The sequence below is a fragment of the Neophocaena asiaeorientalis genome, unplaced genomic scaffold, assembly GCF_003031525.2.
Source record: "Neophocaena asiaeorientalis asiaeorientalis breed wild unplaced genomic scaffold, Neophocaena_asiaeorientalis_V1.1 scaffold202, whole genome shotgun sequence".
NCBI lineage: Eukaryota > Metazoa > Chordata > Mammalia > Artiodactyla > Phocoenidae > Neophocaena > Neophocaena asiaeorientalis.
This window is the reverse complement of record NW_020172627.1, coordinates 930,770-948,214: the sequence shown is the minus strand read 5'-3', so window position 1 is coordinate 948,214 and position 17,445 is coordinate 930,770. Positions and strand designations below refer to the sequence as shown.

Below are 17,445 nucleotides of genomic sequence, written 5' to 3'. Positions count from 1 at the left end.
GGGCAATGGGAGCGTCTTCATCCGGGTTCATTCATTTAAGAAACATTTGCTGTGCCCAGGCATAGGTGAGCAGAAGAATGTTAAATTCAGGTTGACATCTTGACTCCCCTCATAGGAAGAAGAAAATTCTACTGAAGCTAGAGGCGAACTGATTTTGGCTCAGAGAACAGGACTTTCCATCTCTGACTGACCCAACAATGGCAGGGGTGACATGGATAGTAGTAAGTATGCCATCCCTGGGGTCTCCAAGCAAGGTCACTGAGCTCTTGCTGTGAACAACAAGAACAGGTGGAGGGCATCTTCCTGTGGTTCCTAAAGCGCCCTACAGTCCTGCAGCCTAGACTTCCTCTAGAGTCCTGGGGTCAGTGGCTGGCAGGATTGTGGCTGTCCTGCTCAGCTGTCAGCAGCTTTATGTCATGAACAGGAGGAGCAAGTCATCCACCCCCACTCACCTCTAAGCACTGGTGCCTGACCTCCACTCATCATGTGAAATATTTCCATGGTGGAAAGCAAGACCTCAGATTGAAAGTCTCGCTTCTGTTGGCCGGTGGCATTGTCTGGAGAAGCCTGGAAGTAAACCCTGGATTAAGACAGCAGCCACATGGCCACGATGTTCACTCAGTGCCCACCAGGTCCCTCTGCCTGGCCCATATGCTAATACTGCCAGGGCTGGGAGTCTGGGCTGCCAACAGCTCACAACTGCCCCTTCTCTGGAGCACTGTCCTCTGCTGACCAAACTGCCTCAACCGGGAAGCAATGCCTACTTCCTAGGGCAAGGAGGCAAGGGGTGGGGGGCCCACAGCCAATGACCACCTGTCAGGTGCCTTAACGTGGGGCCAACTCTGGGATGCAGCTAGCACACTACTGCTCTGACCCAGGCTACTTCTGAGACCACTTCCTGGCAGGTTCTCCCCTGTTCTCCTCTGCATCCCTTCTCTGCTTTCCTGAGAGCATCGCCCCCCCAAAAGTACTTCCACAAAATCCCTGTCTCAGGCTCTGCTTCTAGAAACCTGGCTAAGACCTGCCCTCATTCATCTATTGACTTGCTGCTTGGTGAGCTCCCTGCTCTGCCGGGGCCTGTGGTTTCCAGAGGATGTCCTCCCACCAATCACTGCAGTGCCAGGAGAGGTTCCTGACCGCAAGCCAACTGGCATGGACAGGCCTGGATGAGCTCTCTCAAGAGATCAGCCCTCAGGTCTCCCTGGGCACACCCCGCCCTCATGGTGCCCATGCCCTCCCGGTGCCCATGCCCTCCCACAGCACAGAGCCCAATGACACCCTTTCCAACCCACCTCCAGGAGCACCTCCAGCGGCAGCCACTGCTTGGGGTTGGGAGCCCCAAGCAAGAGCTCCCTCAAGAGTAGCTGCATGAATTCCCTCAGCTGCTTCCGGGTGGGATGTGACTCAGCAGGAGCCTGCAGACTCTCCTCAGTGCTGTTGCCTTCAGGCTCGGCCTCAGGACTGCTGGTGTCCTGGGTAGCCTCTGTCACGGCCCCCTCAAAGACAAGAGAACCCCAGCATGAGCGGCCTACCCTGCCTCAAGGCACTCTCACATCCACCTCTGAGGTGTGCACGGTGGGATCCTCATCAAAACCATTAACATGTAAGGAAATTGAGGCTCCGAGGAGGTAGGCAGCTCGCCCAGAGTCCCAGGGCTCAAAGATGGCCTGCTGTGGCCTCCGAACTCCAGATGGGTGGGAGTGATGGACAGAAGCTGGGCACAGAGCAAGAGAGACCTGCAGTGCTCAGCGAGGAAGCCCAGGATGTATCCCGTGCAAGGCACTTCCCTCCTCGGTGCCACAGCTCCCCATCAGTCAAATAGTAATGATAGAAAGGAACGCACAAAGATGTGTGAGGATGCAGTGATGTAGCAATGCCTGGCCCTGATGTACGGTCAAGATAGCTGGTTCCCACCTTCCTGTGGGGCCCTCACCTTTACTGCCTGTCAGGCTCTGCTGATGTTGACAGATACGACCCTCAGGTGGAAAGAGGTAGGACTTCAGCCAGTCCTGGCGTCCAAGTCCCTGAAGTGCCTTGGCCTTCACTTTCTCAGTTTTATATTTATAAAAATATTGGGAGATAAATGAGATGGGGGTCATTAGCCCAGATACATCCTGGAAGACATGGAGATGCTGGGAGGCCAAATGACACGCCCAAGGACATGCGGCCAGGGATGCCTGACTCCTGGCCCATGAACTTTTCATGCAAGTTTATCTGTTGGTTTCTCCCTTGGCTCATTCATAAAATTAATGCAGCAATTCTTAATTAAGCCATAAAATGAACTTAACAGCACCTAGGGAGGTGATGACTGCATTAATTAGCGCCACGCGGCCTTGACTGGAAAGATGCCATATAAAATCATAGCAAATCAAAACCCTTTTGGCCACCAGCGTTCTGCATGCAGAAAGTCTGTCATGTGTTCTGTGCAACAAAGGCCTTTTGGAGCCGACCTGGAGCTGAAACAAGGCAAGGAGCTATGGGGATAAGAGTTCTGGAACTGGGGCCTGTCTCATCCACAGTAGGCTGGGAGGTGACTTTGGGCCAGGCCCTCCCTCAGGCAGGAACTATTGAGCGTGGGGAGGCAGAGCCCTGGGTCAGAGTGTGCTTTGTGGCTGCTGGTGGGCAGCCAGCTGGAACACTGACTTAGCAGATGGCGAGCCTGGCCTGTGGGCGAGGGGCTGAGGTGGGGATCTGGGCTGGGAAGTTCAGGCCGTTGACTCCAGGGCCCAGCCCACTCCAGGTGGGGGGAGTGGTGAGAGGCAGTCTGTAGGGCTGCCTGCCTGGCTTCTGGACGGGAGTCCCATTCCCCACCCGCTTCAGTGCTGCTCACAGTGCCTTCCTTTGCTCTTTATTGCATCTTTTTTTACTTACTTTTCTAGTATGTTGCTTTAGTTGATATTAACCCATCAAACTATTTTATCTTTTTGCAAATCTTCTACTCCTTACATTTTGTCTTTTTATTAAAACTAAATACTCAAATTCTATTAGGTAATTTAATGTTATTTTAAACTGACTGATGGAAAGGACATGGGCTTTAGGGTGAGAGACTGAGGTGTAAATCTTGGTTCTGTCACTTATTAATCACATAAGCTGTGTCATGTTTCATCTCCTCAACCCTTTTGTGAGATAGGTCTCATCGTCCCACTAAACCAGGAGGAAACCAGTCTGTGCCGCTTCACCTCCCTGAATCTCCCCTCCCCCTTTAACACCTCCTGCGTCAGGGCATGTTAGGGGATGTGAAGCACCAGGCTCAGGACTGTTGTAGGTGCTCAGGCTGGCACCATGAATACACTTCTAGAAAAGAAGAGCTAAAAGAGCAGGTTCATTCACTTGGTCATTTAGCAAATAATTACAGAGCAAATATTACCTGACCTCACTGTGCTTCGCATGGCTTCCAGACCCTCTACTTACCAACATGCCTAGCGTGTTCCTTTGGCTACAGTTACTGATTTGTAGACAGGCGTCGCTAATTCACTCTCCCTGGCTGGGTTTCACCTCCTATTCAGATTTCTGCTCTTCCTCCTCCTGCACCTGCCTTCATGCCTGTCCTCGCCCGCTCCTCTCAGATGCTTTTAGCCCACTGAGTCCCCTGATCGGCTGGGACTGGCTCTTGCTCTCAAACTCACTCACATCTCTTCCTGTAGCGCCCTCTCTACCCCCACACCCACACTTTGTCCTCAAGACCCAGTTGGTCCCCCTGCGCTCCCAGCTGGGCCTTGGCAAACCCTCTGATTGAAAGATGCCGTGGTCTGCAAACAGGACAAGTGTGCTGCAAAGAAGATGGGACACTGTGACAGTTCCACCCCTCCGCCGGCTGGGGCACCGTCCGCAGGTTTCCTGGGATGGAATCTGTTCTTTCATACGATCATCAATGTGTGGGTATTCCATATAAAACTGGACTTGATCTACCATCAAATTTCTCATTACTGAGATTCCTGACGAATCAAAAACTTATTGACTCTGAGAGCCAAAAATGACCTGAAGCATCATCTCATAAAGAGAAGGAAAATTACCCGAGTTGTTTACTGAAGGTTTCAGCTAAGTTGCCTTAAATGTATTTTAATTTGGGGAGGGGTGGGGAGGAATTCTGTCCTTTGCCTGTGAAGGGTGATGACGCTCACCCCTGCTCTCACCGGGGTAGGGCAGAGGCACGTCCTACCTGATGGGCTCCCAGGGGGAAGGTGACTGCAGCCAAGGTCTGGAGGAACTCTGGGGCCCGCCAGGCCGGATCCTGGGGGTAGGTGCTGTGCACGATGCCAAGGAACTGCAGCACGCTGGCTGGGAATGTCTGTTCCCAGGCGCTGTCTCCAGAACCTGTCAAGGGCTGATCAGGGACACACTTCATGAGAGGTGGTGCATGACTTGGGGCTGCATAGGAACCAGAAGATTTGAAATCTAGGGAGATGACCTCCTTTCTGAGACTCTCAACAAGACGCCTTACTGCAAGACACCTAAAACTGTGGATTAGAACAGGATACTTGTCATCAATTGAGGAAGGGTTTAATATGCTCAGGCTTGCTCTAAGGGCTTCACACAAATTCCTCTTCTCACCTCACAACAACCCTCTGAGGCACGTTTTGTATTTACCCCTATTTTACAGATGGGAAGACAAAGACACAGAGAGGTTAAGCAGTATGTTAACGTTCAACCAGCAGATAAGGGGCAGAGCCAGGAGTTGAACCCAGGCAACCTGGTTATAACGTCTGACTGCCTTCCCCATACGGCCTCTACGTGGTGTGACATGGCCTCTATGCTCAAGGAACTTGCCAATTAGGGTTGACGCCAGCCTTCCCCAGCTCAGTGCTAATACTCCCAGTTACAGAGCCTGGACAAACCCTGTCCAAGGCTGCTAGGGCTTGAGGAGCCCCTTCCCCACCAGCCAGGGCTCTGGAATAGATCATGTTGCACTGAAGTGATACCCAGTACCCTGAGGGGACCCAGGCACCCGTTTGCCTCAAACCATAACCTGGTCTTGGCCACATGGCTGAGCCTCCATCGTGGCTGCACACTAGCGTCTTGCTGGAGCCCAGCTCCCTTAACCAGCTGTGGCCAGTCACTCTTTCTGGACACTAACTCCAGCCTCCGTGTGTCCAGCTGCTGCCTGAGGTCCTTCTCTGTCCTGGATGGACAGCCTGGAACTTGAAAATTGAGCAACCTTAATATCAGGGTCATTCCCTACATAGCCACGCCAACAACTAGACTGAATGACCCTCAGCCTCTACTCCTGTGGACGTTACAGGTGGACGTCGGGTCTTCCTCTTGCCAGTTCCTCATCCCCAGCCCCTCCCACCGCAGCTTCATCATTTCCCAACCAGCCTGCCTCGAGTCCTGGCCCTGTGTGCATGAGGCCGCATGTCCTGTTTACCAATTAGGTACCAAATGTCTGGAACTAAGCCTCATTCTAGAAAACTCAAACCTAATTGAAGAAAGAAAGGCAATACGTATGGGACAACTAGAGAGAGGTGTAAAATCTCATTTCCGAGATCTTGTGAGGGTTTGGTATGAGCTGAGCAGGCAGGCAGAGGAAACCTCCTTCTGAAGTCACCTGCACCTGGCTTCTCCACCAGGTTCATACAGCACGATGTTAGACTTAGCGGGAGGACCAGAAGTCAGAGTTGAGACAGATTTTCTGGAGCTAGCAGGCCTGGTTTGAATACTGCCTCTGCTGCTTACTAACAGTGTGGGTTTGCACCACTTTCTTAATCCCCCTACACCTCCAGTCCCAACTCTGCAAAACAAGGATCATAATATGACCTATTTCATAAGACTGTCATAAGGATTAAGTGAGACATTTTAGTGCTTCAGGCCTATTTTCACAGTGATTAGCGCAGGGTAAATACAGAGGATGCTGGGAGATGAGGTCAGATATAGAGGACTTGGACTTTTGGAAGAATTTGGATTTGATATACTAAGAAACAGACATCCCCTGAAGGTCCTTAGGCAAGGTAGTGCCCTGGAATGAAATGCTAATGCTGGACACACGTGCCTCTACCGTGCCCTTGCTCTGTGACCCTGCCTGAGTGAGTTAACCTCCACAGCTTCAATGTCTACATTTGCACAAGGGAGAGAATGCTGTCTGCTCCCAAGGATAGGTGCACATAGCAGAATCACTAACAACTACAAGACGACAATGTTAAATATTGACAAGGACCAGGAGCAACTAGAACCTTCCCAGAATAAGAGCTGGTGAGTGTAAATTGGCACTTCACTTTGGAGAACTATTTGGCAATATCTACTAAAACAAATCATGTGTAAAGATTATAACCCTCAACTTCACCCTGCATATATTTCCTACAGAAAGATGTATGTCCACCAGAAGATATGTACGTAGCAGCTTTATTCATAATATTTCCAAATGGAAACAACCTAGAATGAATATATAAATAGTGATCCATTATCACAATAAAATACTACTGAACAATAAAAAAGAATGAACCAAGATGGTGGGGGAGTAAGACATGGAGATCACCTTCCTCACCACAAATACATCAAAAATACATATATATGTGGAACAACACCTACAAAACACCAACTGAATGCTGGCAGAAGACCTCAGACTTCCCAAAAGGCAAGAAACTCCCCACATACCTGGGTAGGACAAAAGAAAAAACAGAGGCAAAAGAATAGGTGCAGGAGGGGACCTGCACCTCTGGGAGGGAGCTGTGAGGGAGGAAAAGCTTCCACACACTAGGAAGCCCCTTTACTGGTGGAAACGGGGAGTGGGTGGAGGGGAAGCTTCGGAGTCACAGAGAGCGCAGCAACAGGGGTGCAGAGGGCAAAGCAGAGATATTCCCGCATGGAGGATTGGTGCTGACCAGCACTCACCAGCCCGAGAGGCTTGTCTGCTCACCCGCTGGGGCAGGTGGGAGCTGGGAGCTGAGGCTTTGGCTTCGGAGGTCAGATCCCAGGGAGAGGACTGGGGTTGGCTGTGTGAATACAGCCTGAAGGGGGCTAGTGTGCCACAGCTAGCCGGGAGGGAGTCTGGGAAAAAGTCTGGAACTGCCTAAGAATCAAGAGACCATTGTTTCGGGGCGTGCGAGGAGAGGGGATTCAGAGCTCCACCTAAACAAGCTCCAGAGACAGGAGCAAGCCGTGGCTAACAGTGCGGACCCCAGAGACGGGCATGAGACGCTAAGACTGCTGCTGCAGCCACCAAGAAGTCTGTGTGAGAGCACAGGTCACGCTCCACACCTCTCCTCCCAGGAGGCTGTGCAGCCCGCCACTGCCAGGGTCCTGTGATCCAGGGACAACTTCCCCGGGAGAACACACAGTGCGCCTCGGGCTGTTTTGCAACGTCACGCTGACCTGTGCCGCTGCAGGCTCACCCTGCATTCCGTGCCCCTCCCTCCCCCCAGCCTGAGTGAGCCAGAGCCCCCTAATCAGCTGCTCCTTTAACCCCCTCCTGTCTGGGCAAAGAACAGATGCCCTCAGGCGACCTACATGCAGAGGCGGGGCCAAATCCAAAGCTGAACCCCAGGAGCTGTGCAAGCAAAGAAGAGAAAGGGAAATCTCTCCCAGCAGCCTCAGGAGCAGCGGATTAAATCTCCACAATCAACTTGATGTACCCTGCATCTGTGGAATATCTGAATAGACAACGAACCATCCCAAAATAAGGAGGTAGACTTTGGGAGCAACTGTAGACTTGGGGTTTGCTGTATGTGACAGACTAGTTACTGATTTTTATGTTTATCTTAGTATAGTTTTTATTGCTTGTTATCCTTGGTGGATTTGTTTATTGGTTTGGTTGCTCTGCTTTTTTTAAATTACTTTTTAATTCTTTTTATTTTAGTAATTTTTTTTATTTTTTATTTTAATAACTTTATTTTATTTATTTATTTATCTTTCTTTTTTTTCTCCTTTCTCTTCTGAGCCATGTGGCTGACAGGGTCTTGGTGCTCCAGCCAGGTGTCAGGCCTGAGCCTCTGAGGTGGGAGAGCCGAGTTCAGGACACAGGACCACAGGAGACCTCCCGGCCCCATGTAATATCAATTGGCGAGCGTTCTCCCAGAGATCTCCGTGACTTTGGGAGCAACTGTAGACTTGGGGTTTGCTGTATGTGACAGACTAGTTACTGATTTTTATGTTTATCTTAGTATAGTTTTTATTGCTTGTTATCCTTGGTGGATTTGTTTATTGGTTTGGTTGCTCTGCTTTTTTTAAATTACTTTTTAATTCTTTTTATTTTAGTAATTTTTTTTATTTTTTATTTTAATAACTACTTTCTTCTCAAGTGCTCATGCAGCATTCTCCAGGATAGATCATATCTTTGGTCACAAATCAAGCCTTGGTAAATTTAAGAAAACTGAAATCGTATCAAGTATCTTTTCTGACCACAACGCTATGAGACTAGATATCAATTACAGAAACAAAGCTGTAAAAAATACAGACACATGGAAGCTAAACAATACGCTACTAAATATCCAAGTGATCACTGAAGAAATCAAAGAGGAAATCAAAAAATAACTAGAAACAAATGACAATGAAAACACGATGACCCAAAACCTCTGGGATGAAGCAAAAGCAGTTCTAAGAGGGAAGTGTATAGCAATACAATCCTACCGCAAGAAACAATAAAACTCTCAGATAAACAACGTAAACTTACACCTAAAGCAATTAGAGAAAGAAGAAAAAAAAAACCCAAAGTGAGCAGAAAGAAATCATAAAAATCAGATCAGAAATAAATGAAAAAGAAATGAAGGACACAACAGCAAAGATCAATAAAACTAAAAGTTCGTTCTTTGAGAAGATAAAAAAATTGATAAACTGTTAGCCAGACTCATCAAAAAAAAAAAGGGAAAAGACTCAAATCAACAGAATTAGAAATGAAAAAGGAGAAGTAACAACTGACACTGCAGAAATACAAAAGATCATGAGAGACTACTACAAGCAACTCCATGCCAATAAAATGGACAGCCTGGAAGAAATGGACAAATTCTTAGAAAAGCACAACCTTCCGAGACTGAACCAAGGAGAAACAGAAATTATAAACAGACCAATCACAAGCACTGAACTTGAAACTGTGATTAAAAATCTTCCAACAAACAAAAGCCCAGGACCAGATGGCTTCACAGGTGAATTCTATCAAACATTTAGAGAAGAGCTAACACCTATCCTTCTCAAACTCTTCCAAAATATAGCAGAGGGAAGAACACTTCCCAAACTCATTCTACAAGGCCACCATCACCTTGATACCAAAACCAAATAAAGATGTCACAAAAAAAGAAAACTACGGGCCAATATCACTGATGAACATAGATGCAAAAATCCGCAACAAAACACTAGCAAACTGAATCCAACAGCACATTAAAAGGATCATACACCATGATCAAGTGGGGTTTATCCCAGGAATGCAAGGATTCTTCAATATGCACAAATCAATCAATGTGATACACCATATTAACAAAATGAAGGATTAAAACCATATGATCAGGCTTCCCTCGTGGCACAGTGGTTGAGAGTCCGCCTGCCGATGCAGGGGACACGGGGTTGTGCCCCGGTCCAGGGAAGATCCCACATTAAGATGAAAAGACAACCCTCAGAATGGGAGAAAATATTTGCAAATGAAGAAACTGACAAAGGATTCATCTCCAAAATATACAAGCAGCTCATGCGGCTCAATATCAAAAAAACAAAGAACCCAATCCAAAAATGGGCAGAAGACTTGAATAGACATTTTTCCAACAAAGATATACAGATTGCCAAAAAACACACGAAAGGATGCTCAACGTCACTAATCATTAGAGAAATGCAAATCAAAACTACAATGAGGTATCATCTCACACCGGTCAGAATGGCCATCATCAAAAAGTCTACAAATAGTCAATGCTGGAGAGGGTGTGGAGAAAAGGGAACCTTCTTGCACTGCCGGTGGGAATGTAAATTGATACAGCCACTATGGAGAACAGTATGGAGGTTCCTTAAAAAACTACAAATAGAAATACCATATGACCCAGCAATCCCACTACTGGGCATACACCCTGAGTAAACCATCATTCAAAAAGAGTCATGTACCACAATGTTCATTGCAGCACTATTTACAATAGCCAGGACGTGGAAGCAAGCTAGGTGTCCATTGACAGATGAATGGATAAAGAAGAGGCACATATATACAATGGAATATTACTCAGCCATAAAAAGAAACGAAATTGAGTTATTTGTAGTGAGGTGGATGGACCTAGAGTCTGTCATACAGAGTGAACTAAGTCAGAAAGAGAAAAACAAATATAATATGCTAACACATATATATGGAATCTAAAAAAAAAGGTTCTGAAGAACCTAGGGGCAGGACAGAAATAAATGGAGAGAATGGACTTGAGGACACGGGGAAGGAAAAGGGGAAGCTGGGACAAAGTGAGAGAGTGGCATGGACATATATACACTACCAAATGTAGAATAGATAGCTAGTGGGAAGCAGCCACATAGCACAGGGAGATCAGCTTGGTGCTTTGTGACCACCTAGAGGGGTGGGATAGGGAGGGTGGGAGGGAGACACAAGAGGGAGGGGATATCAGGATATGTGTATATATATATAGATGATTCACTTTGTTATACAGCAGAAACTAACACAACATTGTAAAGCAATTATATTCCAATAAAGATGTTTAAAAAAAAAAAACACAGAATGAACTACCAGCATACATAATGATGGGTGAAAGAAGCCAGAAGCAAGAGTACATACTATAGGATTCCATTGCTATTAAGTTCAAGAACAGGCAAACGAATCTATGGTTACACTGTGCAAGGGAATAATAGCAAACGAAGTAAAGTTCCAAGCAAAATAAAATAAACTGTTTGAGAAAGATATGTTAGCATTATTCACTACAATTATATTTCTGACCTTTTTCTCTTATCCTTCCGGTTTTTGCCTTTTAGATTTTGATGCTTGTCTACCATATTTGGTAAATGATGCTTTCAAGGCAGATATCTTCACTGAACCAAAATAATATTCCAGTGACTTTGCTTTTGTTATATGTTTGTTAGATTTCAGAAGACTGGGTCTTGTTTTTTGACCCAGTTTAAGCGTCACGTCTGTTATATGACAGTTAACCATTTTATGTTTGCTATTATAAAGTAAATGTTTGGCCTTATTTTCTTACTTCCCTCAGCATACTATGTATTTTCTTTACTTTAAATGCTTTCATGGTATTCCCTTGGTTTGCTCTTTCTAAATAACATTGATTTAAAAAGGTAACAAACTCTCTATGGTGTAAACAGAAAATATGCATTTTTTTCAGGCATCCCCACATCAGTTGCACATTAGGTCTACAAGGGAGCCATGAATAAGTTTCCCAAAGATGGAAAGTGTAAGGATCACATGTCCTGACTAGGACAAAACTAAACTGGAAATGAATAACAACAATAAAAGAAAACAAAAAATTCAGCTACACGGCACTGAAAAAGATGAATCAAAAAGGTCTTTAAATCTGCAATCACAGAAACTCTAGAAAACAACAAAAAATTAAGATGTCAAATATCAAAATTTTAGAACTAGCCAGAAAAAAATGAGGAGAATGATAAATATATCCAAAGTTGGTTCTTTACAAATCCACAAGTCCTCAGCTCCTTAAGTAATGGGAGAAGTGAAGAGAGAGCATGGACTTACAAATTAAGAAGAAGAAGGGGGAAATAATCACACAGAAAATTAAATGAATTAAAGGAGACCATTCGTGCAGACTGAATAAATGGGAAGATTTTTAAAACTACCAATTACCTAAACTAGGTGAAGGAGACATTTAAAAGCCTAAGCAAGGCAATAATGGGAAAAATTCAGGCCCAAGTAGTTTCATAGGAACAATTTAAATAGTATGAGTCATGGATTTAACATCACCTTGAATAAAAAGAAAGGAGAGAAGTCTTTTTTTAGTAAAACTAGCATAATACCGACATCAAAACTTGACAACATATAACATAAAGAAAACCACAACATAATATCACTTATAAATATGAATGCAAAATCATAAATTAAATATTTACAAGCAGAATAAGGAAGTATGCTAAATGAATAAGAACAGAGTGATAAAGTGAGATCTTTGCAAGAATGCAAGGAAATCTATTGATATAATTCATCAGAGGTAAATGTTTAAAAGAAAAACCCATCTGATCATCTAATTATATGCTAAAAGAGTATTTAATAAAAATTAAGTACATTCCTGTTTTTAAAAAGAGCAAAAAGTTTGATCTATACTTTCCAAGCATTATCAACACACACACAGAAAAGCTGGCAAAAGGTGAAACATGCAATTCACAGTAAAATAAAGAGATATGGTTAATAAGCATATGAAAATGCTATCAATTTCAGTGATAATAAATGCAAAAGAACTCAACTATGAAATCTTCATCAGTTTGGCCATGTCATTGAGTCTGTGTGGACTGGGCCAAGCCCATCTATAGAGGACGGTGGGATGTGTGTTAGGAGGAATGTCCACATATAATGTCTACTGCAACCTTCCTGAGAAAAAGAATGCATGAAGTACACCTTGACCCACTATTCCACATCCTGGAATTTACACTAAGGAGGTCATCAAACTAGAGGGAAAAGATGTCTGCTCGAGAAAGTTCATTACAGTCTTTTGATAACAATGAACATTCCAAGAAACAACAAAAATTTCCACCTTCAAATATAGATGATTCCCAACAAAATGTTGAGAAAAAAAGGCAAAGGGAATTTATATGGTCTGATCCTCTAAGGATATGGTATACTCTTAGAGAGGTGTCTGCAAGGATATTCCACTAAAGTTCAGAGTGGTTACCTCTGGATGAGAGTGATTTCAGGTCATTTTTACTTTCTACTCTTTTTCTTACTTAAATTTTAAAGGTAATCATGCATCATTTTACAGAAGCAAGGTTTCCCCACATATCTCAAACCTCCAGTTGCCTTTAGAGTCTATAGAATGAAGCCAGAATTTTTCAGCCTCTCATGGGTATTCTTGTTACCTGGCTCTCAATTACTCCTGCTCACAGGCCACATGGCCTTTGCCTCCAGGTCTAAAATAACCTCTCCACCCACCTTCAAGGTGGACCTTGAAGGCCTGAATCAAAGGCTCTCCATGTCATGTCTGTAGCAGGCGGGCATCTGTCTTCTCTAAGACAGGTCTCTCTACCTCATGAGTCCCTCACTCGAGAGGCCCACCTGTCCTGGTAGAGGTGAGCTCCTTGAGGGCAGAGACCCCTTTTCCCCCTCCACAGGGTCCCTGAAGCTCCCGATTTAAAGCAGTTGCTCAGAAATGTTCCCTTTGACTGGAGTCATTAAGTCTCCCAGTGAAGAAAGTCAAATGTTTAAACAAATGGAAAACAGATGTCTTCTGGCAAGAGCCCATAAACTCCACTGGGGACAATTAGGTTGGGCTTCCCATTGAGCACCTAAGTTATCACCTTGCCTCTTCTATCAAGATTTCTGAATAATACCTGCAAATTATCAGCACTACTGGGAAGCTGCTGGGAAAAATCAAGGTTGACTTTTCTGAGCTTGTCTTCCCGTCAGAACCCCCTCTCGGCGTGTGGGGAATGGGTCTCACCTGGCTCATGGTGGCTTTCAGCATCTCCAGGAGCAGCAGGGCACCTTCAGTGCACAGCCCAGCCCGGAGGACTTCTTCCCTGTGGTGCTTATGCAAGAGCCACTGAAGCATGGCATCCAGGCTGTCCTGAAAAAGGAGGCAAGCGATGTAAAGAGACCTGTGGCTACACAGCAAGGGGATCGGCTTTCCAGCCAGCACACGGCATTTCCCAGGGGCCCCAGCGGGAAAGGCAAAACAGCACAGTAACAGCCCAGGTGGCTGGCCCATTCAGGGAGCTTCAGCCCACTAACGGGGTATAAGGGAAATGCACACTTCCAAGATGGTGCTGGAGACCCACCAGCAACTTGTATCGAAATTTAGTTCTTTTGGTCTGACATCACAAATACTCAATCTCCCAGTCAATTTTAATGAATTTTTATAAATGAGATTACAGAAAATGTGACAAATTCAAAGGCTTTAGGGCAACTGCAGAGTGCAACAGAGAGAACATGGGGTTGACAAGCACGATGATCTGACTTTGCCTCTTTAAAAACTGGGCTTACACAAGCTATTCAGCCTCTTGGCAGTTCCGTTTCCTTCTCTGTGTAATGAAAATTACATTATCTGCCCCATGGGATTGTTATAAATATCAAGGAAAATAAAATATGTAAAACATCTATCACGGGTCCTGACATTCAGCAAATGTTTGTTTCCTGCAATACAGTCTTAGAAAAATAAAAATATAGGGTTTTGATTAACTTAGCACAGCATATTAAGAACTTTATTTTGAAGTGTGATCTCTAGTACTATTAGCCTATATCAAGATTGAGATAGGTCAAATATAAGGGTGTACGAGAGGTGAATTTTTTAGCCCTCTGTTTACAAAGAGGTGCCCCTCCACCCATGTCAATTCAGTGCAGTTTAACTCAACCCTATCAAGACCAAAAAACAATTTCTGAGTCTGTCTGTCAGGTGCCCAGGAAGGTAAGAGGTGGGGTCTATTTTTGAGGTGCTCAGTATCTAAGAAGAGAAGCAGATGTAAATGTGCTGGTGCCATATAAGGCAAAGGTGAATGCATGGTGAGGCCCAAAGAGGAATGGTTCCTGTTGTCTAGGGAGTCTAAGCAGGAGGTGGCATCTGAGCTGAGAATTGAGGGAAGACACCTTTCCAGGCAGGTGACGGCGGGAGAAAGGGCTCGTTAAAGGCCCAGGGCAGGCAAGGACAAAGCAGCTGGTCTTACTGGGGAGGTGACTCAGGAGGATCACAGCACAAAGGGCCATCGAGAAACGAAGCTGGGCTGGGGAGACAAGTGAGACATCCAATCAGGAAGGGTCTTGATGCTGGCTGGGGGACTCTGAACGTGATCCCACAGGAACAGGAGCCAGTGAAGCCTTGGATTTGGTTCAGGTCGGTGAGTTAGTGAACGAGAGGCTGGTGAGAAGGTATATACAGTGAGTGTAGACTCCTCTTTGGAGAAAATTGGCCAAGGAAAAATAGGAGAGGGATAAACAGGACAGAAGCTGGTCAAGAGTGTGAGTCAAGGGGGCAGCTTCTGGTTTTAGGTGGGACATAATTTATCATACTTATGGTCTATGAGGCAAGAGTCAGTAGAAAGAGATGCCGAAAATATAGAAGAAGGGATAATAAGGGGTGAGGTCACTCGGGAAAGGAGTGGTAGGAATCCAGACCAGCCCTGAAAAGCCGCTCTTCCAGCAACAGTGGAGAGAAGGTGATAAAGAGGGTCATGGAATATACAAGTGGTGGAGGGTGGGGTCCTGAGGCAGTGCCCCCTTCATGGGGGCCTCTACTCCTACCATGACATAAGTCATCTGAGCAAAGGGCGTCTGCGGGCCAGAAGGCTCGGGCATGTAAGGATCACGCTAGAGCGCAGGGGAATAGCAGGGGCATTACTAAGGTAAAGGGACATGTTTCTTTGGAGGACATAAACTGAGGCTCTATGTCTGTTATGGGAGAAATTCACCTCCTCGTGTTGCCCCCGCCATCGTGTGATTTCTCTAGCTGTGCCCAGAAGGAGAAAGACTTCAAAGAGGAACTGATAAAAACAGAGACCTGCTGGGAGGGACATGAGAGGCAGAGGCTGAAGAAGTGAAGGGTATTTGAAAAGCTAGCCAGGGGTGGGGACTGCTAGGGAAGGAAGTGGGTCAGGACGAAAGCTGGAAAACATGGAGGAAGTCGGGGAGTCTTAGGGACCTGCCTTGGTCATACAGAATCAGAAAGCCAAGTGTGTCACTCCATCCCAGGAACCCCAAGAACCTACTTTGGGCCCGTCCATCAGCTCTGTAAGTTGTGTTTGTAGGAAGAAGGTGGACACGATGAGGTAGACTTCCGGAATATGAACATGGTGGGCCAGAAAGTCACTCAAGACTTGGAACCCAGGAAGCAGGCAGGGGCTCTGGTCAGGCGTGGGAGGGTGGCTCTTCAGGTTATCTATCATCAGGGAGAGGGGCACAGAATCCAATTGAGAAAAACTGCTGTTGCTTCTGGTCAAGGTGAGAACTGGACGCAGAAAGGAATCCCCTACCACCCACCCATCCCATAGAGATGCCAGATGGAAATATATGTCATACATACTGGAGCACAAGAAAGTGCTCAACAAGAACTTTTCCTATTCCTGACATGCTCATTCATTCGTTCAAAACCAGATGCTTATTTGGTGCCTACCACCTTAGAGGCAATAAGACCTCTTTGCATTATGCAATAAGAACATAGTGTTTTGACAAAATATACAGAACCCCAGGCCTTTATCAACTACTTACAATGTGGTGGGAGGGACAGACTTTACAGAATTAAATACCTAAATAAATATGTATAAACGATGATAAGCACTATAAAAAAAAAAGAAGAGAGCGTGTAACAGAGGTGCCCTAATCCGTACGGGACTCTCCTCCTCTCCTAGAGGAAGTAACATTTGAATCAAGAGCTGAAGGATGAATCCCCATCAAACAGGAGAGCCATGCTGGTACTGAGGGTGGGGGAAGCATCCCAGGAAGAGGGAAAGAGCTAAGGAGGCTTTGAGGAATGGGAAGAAATCCCCAGCATCTGAAGAGCAGTGAGGCCATGGTGGGATCCTAAAAAGGAAGTCCGAGAGGGCTGGGGCTGATGGGAGGGAAGGGGTCAGGGTCAAGGTGATCCTACGGCACAGAGCTGTGAAAGCCCCAAGCAAGTCCTGGCAGGTCCTCACTCACAGACCACAAGAGGCACCCTGCCTCCTGGAGATGACCACACACTCACCCATCATGATGTCCACGCCCTCGGAGCTGCGTTCCACCCAGGACCCCACAGACAGGCCATCTTTAAATCGCCCACGGAGGGAGGGGTTTGACAAAAAGTGCAGCAGCAGCTTCAATCCCAGCACCACTGTGCTGGGGTGCACATGGCCCTGCACGAATAGCAGGAACCAATCGGGCCCCAGGCTCAGAAACATCTCTTCCTTTGCCCTGCGGGGGGAAGGGGGTCAATAAATGCTAAAATTACCTCTCAGCCCATAAGCAAAGGACATGTCCAGAAAATTCAAATAACGTTCAGCTTCACTAGTCACCTAGAAAAGGCGAGTTAAGTTTAATATCTGGATATCACTTAGCAAAGTACATTTTAAAAGATCGGTAAAATAAAATGCTGGCAAGGTTGCTGTGAAATAGATGAATTTGCCTATTAATGGCTGAAGTGTAAGTTGGCCAAAGCTTTTTTTTGTTTTTGTTTTTGTTTTTGTTTTGTGGTACGCGGGCCTCTCACTGTTGTGGCCTCTCCCGTTGCGGAGCACAGGCTCCGGACGCGCAGGCTCAGCGGCCATGGCTCACGGGCCCAGCCGCTCCGCGGCATGTGGGATCCTCCCAGACCGGGGCACGAACCCGCGTCCCCTGCATCGGCAGGCGGACTCTCAACCACTGCGCCACCAGGGAAGCCCTGGCCAAAGCTTTTGAAAGCAGTTGGA

The 17,445-nt window shown here is 46.1% G+C and overlaps 1 protein-coding gene across 5 annotated transcripts in view; it reads right to left on the bottom strand.

Annotated features, from left to right (window-relative positions):
• Positions 1 to 17,445, bottom strand: part of WDFY4 (WDFY family member 4) — a 271,838-nt gene that overhangs the window by 140,206 nt on the left and 114,187 nt on the right. For all 5 annotated transcript variants that reach the window (XR_003002427.1, XM_024739045.1, XM_024739044.1 and 2 more), the window contains 6 exons: positions 16,746 to 16,951; positions 15,772 to 15,941; positions 13,515 to 13,640; positions 4,160 to 4,324; positions 1,293 to 1,496; positions 453 to 567 (listed from right to left, as the gene is read on the bottom strand). Coding sequence is in view for 4 of the 5 variants with exons in the window: in XM_024739045.1 (XP_024594813.1) it covers positions 453 to 567; positions 1,293 to 1,496; positions 4,160 to 4,324; positions 13,515 to 13,640; positions 15,772 to 15,941; positions 16,746 to 16,951 (986 nt within the window). In the remaining variant the exon portion in view is untranslated. The remainder of the gene's footprint in view (positions 1 to 452; positions 568 to 1,292; positions 1,497 to 4,159; positions 4,325 to 13,514; positions 13,641 to 15,771; positions 15,942 to 16,745; positions 16,952 to 17,445) is intronic.